General features: G+C 50.0%; 2 protein-coding genes across 31 annotated transcripts in view; one reads left to right on the top strand and one right to left on the bottom strand.

The window, feature by feature from the left end:
- Positions 1–596: 596 nt before the first annotated feature.
- The window catches only part of LOC103040722 (ADP-ribosylation factor-binding protein GGA2-like), a gene marked incomplete at its 3' end in the record, with an annotated part of 30,253 nt that continues 14,184 nt past the window's right edge, over positions 597–16,665 (bottom strand). For 3 of the 4 annotated variants that reach the window (XM_049474168.1, XM_049474169.1, XM_049474171.1), the window contains 5 exon segments: positions 597–766; positions 6,827–6,927; positions 7,002–7,084; positions 7,412–7,467; positions 8,125–8,253. In XM_049474168.1, the coding sequence (XP_049330125.1) occupies positions 597–766; positions 6,827–6,927; positions 7,002–7,084; positions 7,412–7,467; positions 8,125–8,253 (539 nt within the window). 4 annotated transcript variants of the gene reach the window in all.
- The window catches only part of LOC125798645 (uncharacterized), an 8,933-nt gene continuing 710 nt past the window's right edge, over positions 8,443–16,665 (top strand). For 2 of the 27 annotated variants that reach the window (XR_007437438.1, XR_007437440.1), the window contains exons 1-10: positions 8,443–8,495; positions 8,526–8,735; positions 10,106–10,165; positions 10,496–10,615; positions 10,766–10,836; positions 11,642–11,720; positions 11,866–11,955; positions 13,066–13,185; positions 15,441–15,530; positions 16,391–16,510. Coding sequence is in view for 8 of the 27 variants with exons in the window: in XM_049474174.1 (XP_049330131.1) it covers positions 9,839–9,840; positions 10,021–10,165; positions 10,526–10,615; positions 10,766–10,836; positions 11,642–11,720; positions 12,256–12,375; positions 12,406–12,465; positions 12,826–12,915; positions 13,246–13,275; positions 13,396–13,515; positions 13,546–13,605; positions 15,621–15,650; positions 16,626–16,661 (933 nt within the window). In the remaining 19 variants the exon portion in view is untranslated. Of the gene's footprint in view, positions 8,496–8,525; positions 8,736–9,781; positions 9,841–10,020; positions 10,166–10,495; positions 10,616–10,765; positions 10,837–11,641; positions 11,721–11,865; positions 11,956–12,135; positions 12,226–12,255; positions 12,376–12,405; positions 12,466–12,825; positions 12,916–13,065; positions 13,306–13,335; positions 13,516–13,545; positions 13,606–13,635; positions 13,726–14,140; positions 14,208–14,255; positions 14,436–14,670; positions 14,756–15,200; positions 15,566–15,590; positions 15,711–15,740; positions 15,916–16,221; positions 16,259–16,330; positions 16,536–16,625 lie in introns of those variants that run through there. The other 25 variants (XR_007437444.1, XR_007437442.1, XR_007437445.1 and 22 more) reach the window with 25 other exon arrangements.

Below are 16,665 nucleotides of genomic sequence, written 5' to 3'. Positions count from 1 at the left end.
TGAGGAGTGTTGGTGGTGTTGGGTTGGGGTGAGGAGTGTTCGTGGTGTTGGGGTGAGGTGAGGAGTGTTGGTGGTGTTGGGTTGGGGTAGGGAGTGTTGGGGGTGTTGGGTTGGGGTGAGGAGTGTTGGTGGTGTTGGGTTGGGGTGAGGAGTGTTGGTGGTGTTGGGTTGGGGTGAGGAGTGTTGGTGGTGTTGGGTTGGGGTGTTTGTTGTTGGTTTGGGGTGAGGAGTGTTGGTGGTGTTGGGTTGGGGTGAGGAGTGTTGGGGTGAGGAGTGTTGTGGTGTTGGGTTGGGGTGAGGAGTGTTGGGTTGGGGTAGGGAGTGTTGGTGGTGTTGGGTTGGGGTGAGTAGTGTTGGTGGTGTTGGGTTAGGGTAGGGAGTGTTGGGGGTGTTGGGTTAGGGTAGGGAGTGTTGGGGGTGTTGGGTTGGGGTGGGGTGTGTCTGGTTGTGACGTTAAAGATAAAGGTTATGAGATCATTTCCAAGAATGTACTAAACCACACCCACTGACCCCACTAAACCACACCCACTGACCATACTAAACCTGATCAGAAACCAATACCGAGCCTGATCAACAGGTGTGTGTGTGTGTGTTACCTTGGGAACAGCTGCCAGGAACAGGAAGTCTGAAACAGGAAGTGCAGAAGTGTTAACAGCTGAGATGATGATGGTGGCGACATCGGGTCCAGAGGGCGGAGCTTCTTTAGTGAAGTGCAGAGAAACTCTAACTCCACAGCGATCAAACAAAGTGATTGGCTTTAGTCCACCTGAAACCAATCAATACCTTCAATCAATACCATCAATCAATACCTTCAATCAATACCATCAATCAATACCTTCAATCAATACCTTCAATCAATACCTTCAATCAATACCTCTAATCTATACCTCTAATCAATACCATCAATCAATACCTCTAATCAATACCATCAATCAATACCATCAATCAATACCTTCAATCAATACCTCTAATCAATACCATCAATCAATACCTTCAAACTAGAAACTGTATAAAAGATGGACGCCGTGTCGCCGTTCTCATTCATTCAATGAAAATGAAGCTAAAATCTTCCTCCATGTTGGTGATTCTGAAACCCGAGTCTGTAGAGCGCAGTAGAGACCAGAGGAGGGAGAAAGACTGTGGAGAGACCGCCTACTCATTTAAATAACCCCGCCCCTGAGAGCTGCCTCGAGGTCACAGGCTGCAGAGCGGGGCGGAGCGGAGCTGACGGTCTGTTATTGGTCCCGCCCATAATCAGCCCTTTTACAATAACCACACCTTTTTAAATAGAGCTGAATAACATTTTAAAAAACGAATTCTGTGAGGATATAAAAATTAACAATATAAGCAGAGGTTACTCTAGCTGCTGCATTTAAATAATGGAAGTAGAATTACAGTATATTAGAAAAAAACGTGATTGAAAGTTGTTTGTTTTGCCATTGAAACCTATGGGGATGGGTGGAGTTACACAGCTTTCTGAAACCGAACAGCAGGGGGCGCCCGACCTGTGGTGGCTTCACTTCTGAGAGACGATGCTCTGTCCAGCTATATACAGTCTATGCTTCAATCAATACCTCCAACCAACACCACACACACCTTACACCAACTTAACACCAAACCACATGCCAACCCAATACTACAAACCTCACACTAACACTACACACCTCACACTAACCCAACACCAACACACCTCACACTAACCCAACACCAACACACCACCCCAACACTACACACCTCACACTAACCCAACACTAACACACCTCACACTAACCCAACACCAACACACCACCCCAACACTACACACCTCACACTAACCCAACACTAACACTACACAACACACCACCCCAACACTACACACCTCACACTAGCCCAACACTACACACCACACCACCCCAACACTACACACCTCACACTAACCCAACACTAACACTACACAACACACACCATCCCAACACTACACACCTCACACTAACACTACACACCTCACACTAACCCAACACTAACACTACACAACACACACCATCCCAACACTACACACCTCACACTAACCCAACACTAACACTACACACCTCACACTAACCCAACACTACACACCACACCACCCCAACACTACACACCTCACAAAAACACTACACAACACACCACCCCAACACTACACACCTCACACTAACCCAACACTAACACTACACAACACACACCATCCCAACACTACACACCTCACACTAACACTACACATCACACCACTCCAAACTACACACCTCACACCATCCCAACACTACACACCTCACACTAACCCAACACCAACACTACACACCACACCACCCCAACACTACACAACACACCACCCCAAACTACACACCTCACACTAACCCAACACTAACACTACACAACACACACCATCCCAACACTACACACCTCACACTAAACCAACACCAACACTACACACCTCACACTAACCCAACACTAACACTACACAACACACACCATTACAACACTACACACCTCACACTAAACCAACACCAACACTACACACCACCCCAACACTACACACCTCACACTAACCCAACACCAACACTACACAACACACCACCCCAACACTACACACCACACACTAACCCAACACCAAAACTACACACCACCCCAACACTACACACCTCACACTAACTCAACACCAACACTACACAACACAACACCCCAACACTGCACACCACACACTAACCCAACACCAAAACTACACACCACACCAACACTACACACCTCACACTAACCCAACACCAAAACTACACACCACACCACCCCAAACTACACACCTCACACTAACCCAACACTAACACTACACAACACACACCATCCCAACACTACACACCTCACACTAAACCAACACCAACACTACACACCACCCCAACACTACACACCTCACACTAACCCAACACTAACACTACACAACACACACCATCCCAACACTACACACCTCACACTAACCCAACACCAACACTACACACCACCCCAACACTACACACCTCACACTAACCCAACACCAACACTACACAACACACCACCCCAACACTACACACCACACACTAACCCAACACCAAAACTACACACCACACCACCCCAACACTACACACCTCACACTAACCCAACACTACACAACACACCACCCCAAACTACACACCTCACACTAACCCAACACTAAAACTACACAACACACCACCCCAAACTACACACCTCACACTAACCCAACACTAACACTACACAACACACACCATCCCAACACTACACATCTCACACTAAACCAACACCAACACTACACACCACCCCAACACTACACACCTCACACTAACCCAACACCAACACTACACAACACACCACCCCAACACTACACACCACACACTAACCCAACACCAAAACTACACACCACCCCAACACTACACACCTCACACTAACCCAACACCAACACTACACAACACACCACCCCAACACTACACACCACACACTAACCCAACACCAAAACTACACAACACACCACCCCAACACTACACACCTCACACTAACCCAACACTAACACTACACAACACACACCATCCCAACACTACACACCTCACACTAACCCAACACCAACACTACACACCACCCCAACACTACACACCTCACACTAACCCAACACCAACACTACACAACACACCACCCCAACACTACACACCACACACTAACCCAACACCAAAACTACACACCACACCACCCCAACACTACACACCTCACACTAACCCAACACTACACAACACACCACCCCAAACTACACACCTCACACTAACCCAACACTAACACTACACAACACACACCATCCCAACACTACACACCTCACACTAAACCAACACCAACACTACACACCACCCCAACACTACACACCACACACTAACCCAACACCAAAACTACACACCACCCCAACACTACACACCTCACACTAACCCAACACCAACACTACACAACACACCACCCCAACACTACACACCACACACTAACCCAACACCAAAACTACACAACACACCACCCCAAACTACACACCTCACACTAACCCAACACTAACACTACACAACACACACCATCCCAACACTACACACCTCACACTAAACCAACACCAACACTACACACCACCCCAACACTACACACCTCACACTAACCCAACACCAACACTACACACCACCCCAACACTACACACCACACACTAGCCCAACACTACACACCTCACACTAACCCAACACCAAAACTACACACCACACCACCCCAACACTACACACCTCACACTAACCCAACACTACACAACACACCACCCCAAACTACACACCTCACACTAACCCAACACTAACACTACACAACACACACCATCCCAACACTACACACCTCACACTAAACCAACACCAACACTACACACCACCCCAACACTACACACCTCACACTAAACCAACACCAAAACTACACACCACCCCAACACTACACACCTCACACTAACCCAACACCAACACTACACAACACACCACCACAACACTACACACCACACACTAACCCAACACCAAAACTACACACCACACCACCCCAACACTACACACCTCACACTAACCCAACACTACACAACACACCACCCCAAACTACACACCTCACACTAACCCAACACCAACACTACACAACACACCACCCCAACACTACACACCACACACTAACCCAACACCAAAACTACACACCACACCACCCCAACACTACACACCTCACACTAACCCAACACTACACAACACACCACCCCAAACTACACACCTCACACTAACCCAACACTAACACTACACAACACACACCATCCCAACACTACACACCTCACACTAAACCAACACCAACACTACACACCACCCCAACACTACACACCTCACACTAACCCAACACCAACACTACACAACACACCACCCCAACACTACACACCTCACACTAACCCAACAACAACACTACATACCACCCCAACACTACACACCTCACACTAACCCAACACCAACACTACACAACACACCACCCCAACACTACACACCACACACTAACCCAACACCAAAACTACACACCACACCACCCCAACACTACACACCTCACACTAACCCAACACTACACAACACACCACCCCAAACTACACACCTCACACTAACACAACACTAACACTACACAACACACACCATCCCAACACTACACACCTCACACTAAACCAACACCAACACTACACACCACCCCAACACTACACACCTCACACTAACCCAACACCAACACTACACAACACACCACCCCAACACTACACACCTCACACTAACCCAACACACCACCCCAACACTACACACCTCACACTAACACTACACAACACACACCATCCCAACACTACACACCTCACACTAACACTACACATCACACCACTCCAACACTACACACCTCACACTAACCCAACTCTACACACCTCACACTAACCCAACACTAACACTACACAACACACACCATCCCAACACTACACACCTCACACTAACCCAACACCAACACTACACACCACACCACCCCAACACTACACACCTCACACTAACCCAACACTACACAACACACCACCCCAAACTACACACCTCACACTAACCCAACACTAACACTACACAACACACACCATCCCAACACTACACACCTCACACTAAACCAACACCAACACTACACACCTCCCCAACACTACACACCTCACACTAACCCAACACTAACACAACACCACACCACCCCAACACTACACACCACACACTAACCCAACACCAAAACTACACAACACACCACCCAACACTACACACCTCACACTAACCCAACACTAACACTACACAACACAACACCCCAACACTACACACCTCGCACTAACCCAACACTACACAACACACCACCCCAACACTACACACTAACCCAACACCAAAACTACACACCACCACACCTCAAAACCAACACCACACACCTCATACAACACACCACCATAACACTACACACTTCTTACACTCTTCTCACCCCAACAATACACAAACACTACACACTTCTTACTCCAACAATACACACAACAAAACTACACACACCAACACAACACACACACACCTCGAACCCACCCAACACCACACCTCCCACCAACACACCACCATAACACCACAGACACACACCAACACTACACACACATCACACACCAACACTACACACACACACACACCCACCCAACACCACACCTCACAGCAACACACCACCATAACACTACACACACACACACCTCGCACCCACCCAACACCACCACTACACAACACACCACCCCAACACTACACACCTCACACTAACCCAACCCTACACAACACACCTCCCCAACACTACACACCTCACACCAACGCAACACTACATAACACACCCCCCCAACACTACACACCTCACACTAACCCAACACCAACACTACACACCACACCACCCCAACACTACACACCTCACACTAACCCAACACTCCACAACAAACCTCCCCAACACTACACACCTCACACTAACCCAACACTCCACAACAAACCTCCCCAACACTACACACTTCACACTAACCCAACACAACACACCACCATAACACTACATACCTCACACTTACCCAACACCAACACTACACAACCCACCACCATAAAACTACACACACATCACCAACCCAACACCACACACACACAAACAATACACACACACCTCGCACCCACCCAACACCACACCTCACACCAACCCAACATTCATTTTACTTTCTGTGTACAGTGTATCTGAAACTTACTGGGCTTAATGGAATCCAGTGGTACAGTGACATTTGCTAGTGATGAGAGTGGGTGGAGTTTGGGAAATCCTGACATGATGATTGGCTGATCGAAGCGTGACCTGGAATAAAAGAACGTTCAGAGATCCCTCAGAGTGTAAAAACTACAGAAAACTAGAAAAAACTCCTCACTTACATGCCAGCTAATGCTGAGGCATTGTGGGTAATGTAGTCTTCATTTCCACAGGGTGCAACACCTGCACTCACTGCATCCTCCAGCTGAAAAAAACGTTAAAAACACGTTGCACGTACTAACTGTACAAAAAACACCTTAAATACATGTTAAACACTTTCTAATAACACGTTAAATAAACATGATAAACACTTAAATACACATTAAATACATGTTAAACACTTAAATACACATTAAATACACATTAAATACATGTTAAACACTTTCTAATAACACATTAAATAAACATGTTAATCACTTAAATACACATTAAATACATGTTAAACACTTTCTAATAACACGTTAAATAAACATGTTAAACACGTGTAAACATGTCTATGATCTAATTTAACTTCAGATTTAGAACTAAATACCTGAACAAGTTCATCCATGTACGACTTAATTTCCTCACTCCGCCCACCATACAGACCTGCGAGAATACAACACATTAGAACAGGAGCTGAGAACACACAAAAAAACGGAGAATACAGTGTTTACAAAGTGAAGGTTCTAGATTACTGAACTGGACTGGTTCTAGATTACTGAACTAGACTGGGTTTACAGGGCGAGGGTTCTAAATTACTGAACTGGACTGGGTTTACAGGGTGAGGGTTCTAAATTACTAAACTGGGCTGGGTTTACAGGGTGAGGGTTGTAGATTACTGGACTGGGTTTACAGGGTGAGGGTTCTAGATAACTGAACCAAAGTGGGTTTACAGGGTGAGGGTTCTAAATTACTGAATTGCAGGGTTTACATGGTGAGGGTTCTAGATGACTGAACTGGACTGGGTTTACAGGGTGAGGGTTCTAAATTACTAAACTGGGCTGGGTTTACAGGGTGAGGGTTGTAGATTACTGGACTGGGTTTACAGGGTGAGGGTTCTAGATAACTGAACCAAAGTGGGTTTACAGGGTGAGGGTTCTAAATTACTGAATTGCAGGGTTTACATGGTGAGGGTTCTAGATTACTGAACTGGACTGGGTTTACAGGGTGAGGGTTCTAGATTATTGAACTGCACAGGGTTTACATGGTGAGGGTTCTAAGTTACTGAACTGCATGGTATGTACAGGGTGTGGGTTCTCGTACCGCTAAGAGGAACATTCTCCTCATCCAGCACAATTAGACAGCCACTGTCCTCAGCAGGGTTATCGGGGACACCGTCCCCTGCAGCAGGCAGGTTCATCAGGTGGTAGGTTCTGACTGGACTGATGGGTTCTACACAGAGGCGGTTCCAAAAAATGTTTTACAAAATCATCTAAGGCAAGTAGGTCCATAAGAATCTAAAGTAATCTGCCGTGGTGTTTGAGGTCTGGTTCTGGTCTAAGCTGGTGGTGGAGGCCTGGTTCTGGTCTAAGCTGGTGGTGGAGGTCTGGTTCTGGTCTAAGCTAGTGGTGGAGGTCTGGTTCTGGTCTAAGACATTGGTGGAGGTCTGGTTCTGGTCTAAGCTGGTGGTGGAGGTCTGGTTCTAGTCTAAGACGCTGGTGGAGGTCTGGTTCGGGTCTACGCTGGTGGTGGAGGTCTGGTTCTGGTCTACGCTGGTGGTGGAGGTCTGGTTCTGGTCTAAGCTGGTGTTGCAGGTCTAGCTCTGGTCTACGATATTGGTGGAGGTCTGGTTCTGGTCTAAGATATTGGTGAAGATCCGGTTCTGGTCTAAGCTGGTGGTGGAGGTCGGGTTCTGGTCTAAGATAATGGTGGAGGTCTGGTTCTGGTCTAAGCTGGTGGTGGATATCTGGTTCTGGTCTAAGATATTGGTGAAGGTCCGGTTCTGGTCTAAGCTGGTGGTGGAGGTCTGGTTCTGGTCTAAGCTGGTGGTGGAGGTCTGGTTCTGGTCTAAGCTGGTGGTGGAGGTCTGTTTCTGGTCTAAGTTGGTGGGAGAGGTCTGGTTCTGGTCTAAGAAATTGGTGAAGGTCCGGTTCTGGTCTAAGCTGGTGATGGATGTCTGGTTTTGGTCTAAGATATTGGTGGAGGCCTGGTTCTGGTCTAAGCTGTTGGTGGAGGTCTGGTTCTGGTCTAAGCTAGTGGTGGAGGTCTGGTTCTGGTCTAAGCTAGTGGTGGAGGTCTGGTTCTGGTCTAAGCTGGTGGTGGAGGTCTGGTTCTGGTCTAAGCTGGTGGTGGAGGTCTGGTTCTGGTCTAAGCTGGTGGTGGAGGTCTGGTTCTGGTCTAAGATATTGGTGGAGGCCTGGTTCTGGTCTAAGCTGTTGGTGGAGGTCTGATGCTGGTCTAAGCTGGTGGTGGAGGTCTGGGTCTAAGCTGGTGGTGGAGGTCTGGTTCTGGTCTAAGCTGGTGGTGGAGGTCTGGTTCTGGTCTAAGCTGGTGGTGGAGGTCTGGTTCTGGTCTAAGCTGGTGGTGGAGGTCTGGTTCTGGTCTTAGCTGGTGGTGGAGGTCTGGTTCTGGTCTAAGCTGGTGGTCGAGGTCTGGTTCAGGTCTAAGCTGGTGGTGGAGGTATGGTTCTGGTCTAAGTTGATGGGGGAGGTCTGGTTCTGGTCTAAGATATTGGTGAAGGTCCGGTTCTGGTCTAAGCTGGTGGTGGAGGTCCGGTTTTGGTCTAAGATATTGGTGGAGGCCTGGTTCTGGTCTAAGCTGGTGGTGGAGGTCTGGTTCTGGTCTAAGCTAGTGGTGGAGGTCTGGTTCTGGTCTAAGATATGGGTGGAGGTCTGATACAGGTCTAAGCTGGTGGTGGAGGTCTGGTTCTGGTCTACGCTGGTGGTGGAGGTCTGGTTCTGATCTAAGTTGGTGGGGGACGTCTGGTTCTGGTCTAAGATATTGGTGAAGGTCCGGTTCTGGTCTAAGCTGGTGGTGGATGTCTGGTTTTGGTCTAAGATATTGGTGGAGGCCTGGTTCTGGTCTAAGCTGTTGGTGGAGGTCTGGTTCTGGTCTAAGCTGGTGGTGGAGGTCTGGTTCTGGTCTAAGATGGTGGTGGAGGTCTGGTTCTGGTATAAGCTGGTGGTGGAGGTCTGGTTCTGGTCTAAGCTGGTGGTGGAGGTCTGGTTCTGGTCTAAGCTGGTGGTGGAGGTCTGATGCTGGTCTAAGTTGGTGGTGGAGGTCTGGGTCTAAGCTGGTGGTGGAGGTCTGGTTCTGGTCTAAGCTGGTGGTGGAGGTCTGGTTCTGGTCTAAGATAATGGTGGAGGTCTGGTTCTGGTCTAAGCTGGTGGTGGATGTCTGGTTTTGGTCTAAGATATTGATGGAGGCCTGGTTCTGGTCTAAGCCGGTGGTGGAGGTCTGGTTCTGGTCTAAGCTGGTGGTGGAGGCCTGGTTCTGGTCTAAGCTGGTGGTGGAGGTCTGATGCTGGTCTAAGCTGGTGGTGGAGGTCTGGTTCTGGTCTAAGCTGGTGGTGGAGGTCTGGTTCTGGTCTAAGCTGGTGGTGGAGGTCTGGTTCTGGTCTAAGCTGGTAGTGGAGGTCTGGTTCTGGTCTAAGCTGTTGGTGGAGGTCTGATGCTGGTCTAAGCTGGTGGTGGAGGTCTGGTTCTGGTCTAAGCTGGTGGTGGAGGTCTGGTTCTGGTCTAAGATAATGGTGGAGGTCTGGTTCTGGTCTAAGCTGGTGGTGGAGGTCTGGTTCTGGTCTAAGATAATGGTGGAGGTCTGATGCTGGTCTAAGCTGGTGGTGGATGTCTGGTTTTGGTCTAAGATATTGGTGGAGGCCTGGTTCTGGTCTAAGCTGTTGGTGGAGGTCTGGTTCTGGTCTAAGCTAGTGGTGGAGGTCTGGTTCTGGTCTAAGCTAGTGGTGGAGGTCTGGTTCTGGTCTAAGCTGGTGGTGGATGTCTGGTTTTGGTCTAAGATATTGGTGGAGGCCTGGTTCTGGTCTAAGCTGTTGGTGGAGGTCTGATGCTGGTCTAAGCTGGTGGTGGAGGTCTGGGTCTAAGCTGGTGGTGGAGGTCTGGTTCTGGTCTAAGCTGGTGGTGGAGGTCTGGTTCTGGTCTAAGCTGGTGGTGAAGGTCTGGTTCAGGTCTAAGCTGGTGGTGGAGGTATGGTTCTGGTCTAAGTTGATGGGGGAGGTCTGGTTCTGGTCTAAGATATTGGTGAAGGTCCGTTTCTGGTCTAAGCTGGTGGTGGAGGTCCGGTTTTGGTCTAAGATATTGGTGGAGGCCTGGTTCTGGTCTCAGCTAGTGGTGGAGGTCTGGTTCTGGTCTAAGATATTGGTGGAGGTCTGGTTCTGGTCTAAGATATTGGTGGAGATCTGATGCTGGTCTAAGCTGGTGGTGGAGGTCTGGTTCTGGTCTAAGCTGGTGGTGGAGGTCTGGTTCTGGTCTAAGCTGGTGGTGGAGGTCTGGTTCTGGTCTAAGCTGGTGGTGGAGGTCTGGTTCTGGTCTAAGCTGGTGGTGGAGGTCTGGTTCAGGTCTAAGCTGGTGGTGGAGGTATGGTTCTGGTCTAAGCTGGTGGTGGAGGTATGGTTCTGGTCTAAGTTGATGGGGGAGTTCTGGTTCTGGTCTAAGATATTGGTGAAGGTCTGGTTCTGGTCTAAGCTGGTGGTGGAGGTCTGGTTTTGGTCTAAGATATTGGTGGAGGCCTGGATCTGGTCTAAGCTGGTGGTGGAGGTCTGGTTCTGGTCTAAGCTAGTGGTGGAGATCTGGTCCTGGTCAAAGATATTGGTGGAGGTCTGATACAGGTCTAAGCTGGTGGTGGAGGTCTGGTTCTGGTCTAAGCTAGTGGTGGAGGTCTGGTTCTGGTCTAAGCTGGTGGTGGAGGTCTGGTTCTGGTCTAAGCTGGTGGTGGATGTCTGGTTTTGGTCTAAGATATTGGTGGAGGCCTGGTTCTGGTCTAAGCTGTTGGTGGAGGTCTGATGCTGGTCTAAGCTGGTGGTGGAGGTCTGGGTCTAAGCTGGTGGTGGAGGTCTGGTTCTGGTCTAAGCTGGTGGTGGAGGTCTGGTTCTGGTCTAAGCTGGTGGTGGAGGTCTGGTTCTGGTCTAAGCTGGTGGTGAAGGTCTGGTCCAGGTCTAAGCTGGTGGTGGAGGTATGGTTCTGGTCTAAGTTGATGGGGAAGGTCTGGTTCTGGTCTAAGATATTGGTGAAGGTCCGGTTCTGGTCTAAGCTGGTGGTGGAGGTCCGGTTTTGGTCTAAGATATTGGTGGAGGCCTGGTTCTGGTCTAAGATATTGGTGGAGGTCTGGTTCTGGTCTAAGATATTGGTGGAGGTCTGATGCTGGTCTAAGCTGGTGGTGGAGGTCTGGTTCTGGTCTAAGCTGTTGGTGGAGGTCTGATGCTGGTCTAAGCTGGTGGTGGAGGTCTGGTTCTGGTCTAAGCTGGTGGTGGAGGTCTGGTTCTGGTCTAAGCTGGTGGTGGAGGTCTGGTTCTGGTCTAAGCTGGTGGTGGAGGTCTGGTTCAGGTCTAAGCTGGTGGTGGAGGTATGGTTCTGGTCTAAGCTGGTGGTGGAGGTATGGTTCTGGTCTAAGTTGATGGGGGAGGTCTGGTTCTGGTCTAAGATATTGGTGAAGGTCTGGTTCTGGTCTAAGCTGGTGGTGGAGGTCTGGTTTTGATCTAAGATATTGGTGGAGGCCTGGATCTGGTCTAAGTTGATGGGGGAGGTCTGGTTCTGGTCTAAGATATTGGTGAAGGTCTGGTTCTGGTCTAAGCTGGTGGTGGAGGTCTGGTTTTGATCTAAGATATTGGTGGAGGCCTGGATCTGGTCTAAGCTGGTGGTGGAGGTCTGGTTCTGGTCTAAGCTAGTGGTGGAGATCTAGTCCTGGTCAAAGATATTGGTGGAGGTCTGATACAGGTCTAAGCTGGTGGTGGAGGTCTGGTTCTGATCTAAGTTGGTGGGGGAGGTCTGGTTCTGGTCTAAGATATTGGTATAGGTCCGGTTCTGGTCTAAGCTGGTGGTGGATGTCTGGTTTTGGTCTAAGATATTGGTGGAGGCCTGGTTCTGGTCTAAGCTGTTGGTGGAGGTCTGCTTCTGGTCTAAGCTGGTGGTGGAGGTCTGGTTCTGGTCTAAGCTGGTGGTGGATGTCTGGTTTTGGTCTAAGATATTGGTGGAGGCCTGGTTCTGGTCTAAGCTGTTGGTGGAGGTCTGATGCTGGTCTAAGCTGGTGGTGGAGGTCTGGTTCAGGTCTAAGCTGGTGGTGGAGGTATGGTTCTGGTCTAAGTTGATGGGGAAGGTCTGGTTCTGGTCTAAGATATTGGTGAAGGTCCGGTTCTGGTCTAAGCTGGTGGTGGAGGTCCGGTTTTGGTCTAAGATATTGGTGGAGGCCTGGTTCTGGTCTAAGCTGGTGGTGGAGGTCTGGTTCTGGTCTAAGCTAGTGGTGGAGGTCTGGTTCTGGTCTAAGATATTGGTGGAGGTCTGATGCTGGTCTAAGCTGGTGGTGGAGGTCTGGTTCTGGTCTAAGCTGTTGGTGGAGGTCTGATGCTGGTCTAAGCTGGTGGTGGAGGTCTGGTTCTGGTCTAAGCTGGTGGTGGAGGTCTGGTTCTGGTCTAAGCTGGTGGTGGAGGTCTGGTTCTGGTCTAAGCTGGTGGTGGAGGTCTGGTTCTGGTCTAAGCTGGTGGTGGAGGTATGGTTCTGGTCTAAGCTGGTGGTGGAGGTATGGTTCTGGTCTAAGTTGATGGGGGAGGTCTGGTTCTGGTCTAAGATATTGGTGAAGGTCCTGTCCTGGTCAAAGATATTGGTGGAGGTCTGATACAGGTCTAAGCTGGTGGTGGAGGTCTGGTTCTGGTCTAAGCTGGTGGTGGAGGTCTGGTTCTGATCTAAGTTGGTGGGGGAGGTCTGGTTCTGGTCTAAGATATTGGTGGATGTCTGGTTTTGGTCTAAGATATTGGTGAAGGCCTGGTTCTGGTCTAAGCTGTTGGTGGAGGTCTGGTTCTGGTCTAAGCTGGTGATGGAGGTCTGGTTCTGGTCTAAACTGGTGGTGGAGGTCTGGTTCTGGTATAAGCTGGTGGTGGAGGTCTGGTTCTGGTATAAGCTGGTGGTGGAGGTCTGGTTCTGGTATAAGCTGGTGGTGGAGGTCTGGTTCTGGTCTAAGCTGGTGGTGGAGGTCTGATGCTGGTCTAAGCTGGTGGTGGCGGTCTGGTTCTAAGCTGGTGGTGGAGGTCTGATTCTGGTCTAAGCTGGTGGTGGAGGTCTGGTTCTGGTCTAAGCTGGTGGTGGATGTCTGGTTTTGGTCTAAGATGTTGGTGGAGGCCTGGTTCTGGTCTAAGCTGTTGGTGGAGGTCTGATGCTGGTCTAAGCTGGTGGTGGAGGTCTGGGTCTAAGCTGGTGGTGGAGGTCTGGTTCTGGTCTAAGCTGGTGGTGGAGGTCTGGTTCAGGTCTAAGCTGGTGGTGGAGGTATGGTTCTGGTCTAAGTTGATGGGGGAGGTCTGGTTTTGGTCTAAGATATTGTTGGAGGCCTGGTTCTGGTCTAAGCTGGTGGTGGAGGTCTGGTTCTGGTCTAAGCTGGTGGTGGAGGTCTGGTTCTGGTATAAGCTGGTGGTGGAGGTCTGGTTCTGGTCTAAGCTGGTGGTGGAGGTCTGATGCTGGTCTAAGCTGGTGGTGGAGGTCTGGTTCTAAGCTGGTGGTGGAGGTCTGATTCTGGTCTAAGCTGGTGGTGGAGGTCTGGTTCTGGTCTAAGCTGGTGGTGGATGTCTGGTTTTGGTCTAAGATGTTGGTGGAGGCCTGGTTCTTGTCTAAGCTGTTGGTGGAGGTCTGATGCTGGTCTAAGCTGGTGGTGGAGGTCTGGGTCTAAGCTGGTGGTGGAGGTCTGGTTCTGGTCTAAGCTGGTGGCGGAGGTCTGGTTCAGGTCTAAGCTGGTGGTGGAGGTCTGGTTCTGGTATAAGCTGGTGGTGGAGGTCTGGTTCTGGTCTAAGCTGGTGGTGGAGGTCTGATGCTGGTCTAAGCTGGTGGTGGAGGTCTGGTTCTAAGCTGGTGGTGGAGGTCTGATTCTGGTCTAAGCTGGTGGTGGAGGTCTGGTTCTGGTCTAAGCTGGTGGTGGATGTCTGGTTTTGGTCTAAGATGTTGGTGGAGGCCTGGTTCTTGTCTAAGCTGTTGGTGGAGGTCTGATGCTGGTCTAAGCTGGTGGTGGAGGTCTGATTCTGGTCTAAGCTGGTGGTGGAGGTCTGGTTCTGGTCAAAGCTGGTGGTGGAGGTCTGGTTCTGGTCTAAGCTGGTGGTGGAGGTCTGATGCTGGTCTAAGCTGGTGGTGGAGGTCTGGTTCAGGTCTAAGCTGGTGGTGGAGGTATGGTTCTGGTCTAAGCTGGTGGTGGAGGTATGGTTCTGGTCTAAGTTGATGGGGGAGGTCTGGTTCTGGTCTAAGATATTGGTGAAGGTCCGGTTCTGGTCTAAGCTGGTGGTGGAGGTCTGGTTCTGGTCTAAGCTAGTGGTGGAGATCTGGTCCTGGTCAAAGATATTGGTGGAGGTCTGATACAGGTCTAAGCTGGTGGTGGATGTCTGGTTTTGGTCTAAGATATTGGTGGAGGCCTGGTTCTGGTCTAAGCTGGTGGTGGAGGTCTGGTTCTGGTCTAAGCTAGTGGTGGAGATCTGGTCCTGGTCAAAGATATTGGTGGAGGTCTGATACAGGTCTAAGCTGGTGGTGGAGGTCTGGTTCTGGTCTAAGCTGGTGGTGGAGGTCTGGTTCTGATCTAAGTTGGTGGGGGAGGTCTGGTTCTGGTCTAAGATATTGGTGAAGGTCCGGTTCTGGTCTAAGCTGGTGGTGGATGTCTGGTTTTGGTCTAAGATATTGGTGGAGGCCTGGTTCTGGTCAAAGCTGTTGGTGGAGGTCTGGTTCTGGTCAAAGCTGTTGGTGGAGGTCTGGTTCTGGTCTAAGCTGGTGGTGGAGGTCTGGTTCTGGTCTAAGCTGGTGGTGGAGGTCTGGTTCTGGTATAAGCTGGTGGTGGAGGTCTGGTTCTGGTCTAAGCTGGTGGTGGAGGTCTGATGCTGGTCTAAGCTGGTGGTGGAGGTCTGGTTCTAAGCTGGTGGTGGAGGTCTGATTCTGGTCTAAGCTGGTGGTGGAGGTCTGGTTCTGGTCTAAGCTGGTGGTGGATGTCTGGTTTTGGTCTAAGATGTTGGTGGAGGTCTGATTCTGATCTAAGCTGGTGGTGGAGGTCTGGTTCTGGTCTAAGCTGGTGGTGGATGTCTGGTTTTGGTCTAAGATGTTGGTGGAGGCCTGGTTCTGGTCTAAGCTGTTGGTGGAGGTCTGATGCTGGTCTAAGCTGGTGGTGGAGGTCTGGGTCTAAGCTGGTGGTGGAGGTCTGGTTCTGGTCTAAGCTGGTGGTGGAGGTCTGGTTCAGGTCTAAGCTGGTGGTGGAGGTATGGTTCTGGTCTAAGTTGATGGGGGAGGTCTGGTTTTGGTCCAAGATATTGGTGGAGGCCTGGTTCTGGTCTAAGCTGGTGGTGGAGGTCTGGTTCTGGTCTAAGCTAGTGGTGGAGGTCTGGTTCTGGTCTAAGCTGGTGGTGGAGGTATGGTTCTGGTCTAAGCTGGTGGGGGAGGTCTGGTTCTGATCTAAGTTGGTGGGGGAGGTCTGGTTCCGGTCTCAGCTGGTGGTGGAGGTCTGGTTCTGGTCTAAGCTGGTGGTGGAGGTCTGGGTCTAAGCTGGTGGTGGAGGTCTGATACAGGTCTAAGCTGGTGGTGGAGGTATGGTTCTGGTCTAAGCTGGTGGGGGAGGTCTGGTTCTGATCTAAGTTGGTGGGGGAGGTCTGGTTCTGGTCTAAGCTGGTGGTGGAGGTCTGATGCT

This window comes from Astyanax mexicanus, unplaced genomic scaffold (genome assembly GCF_023375975.1).
Source record: "Astyanax mexicanus isolate ESR-SI-001 unplaced genomic scaffold, AstMex3_surface scaffold_68, whole genome shotgun sequence".
NCBI lineage: Eukaryota > Metazoa > Chordata > Actinopteri > Characiformes > Acestrorhamphidae > Astyanax > Astyanax mexicanus.
This window is presented reverse-complemented; position numbering and strand designations above follow the sequence as displayed.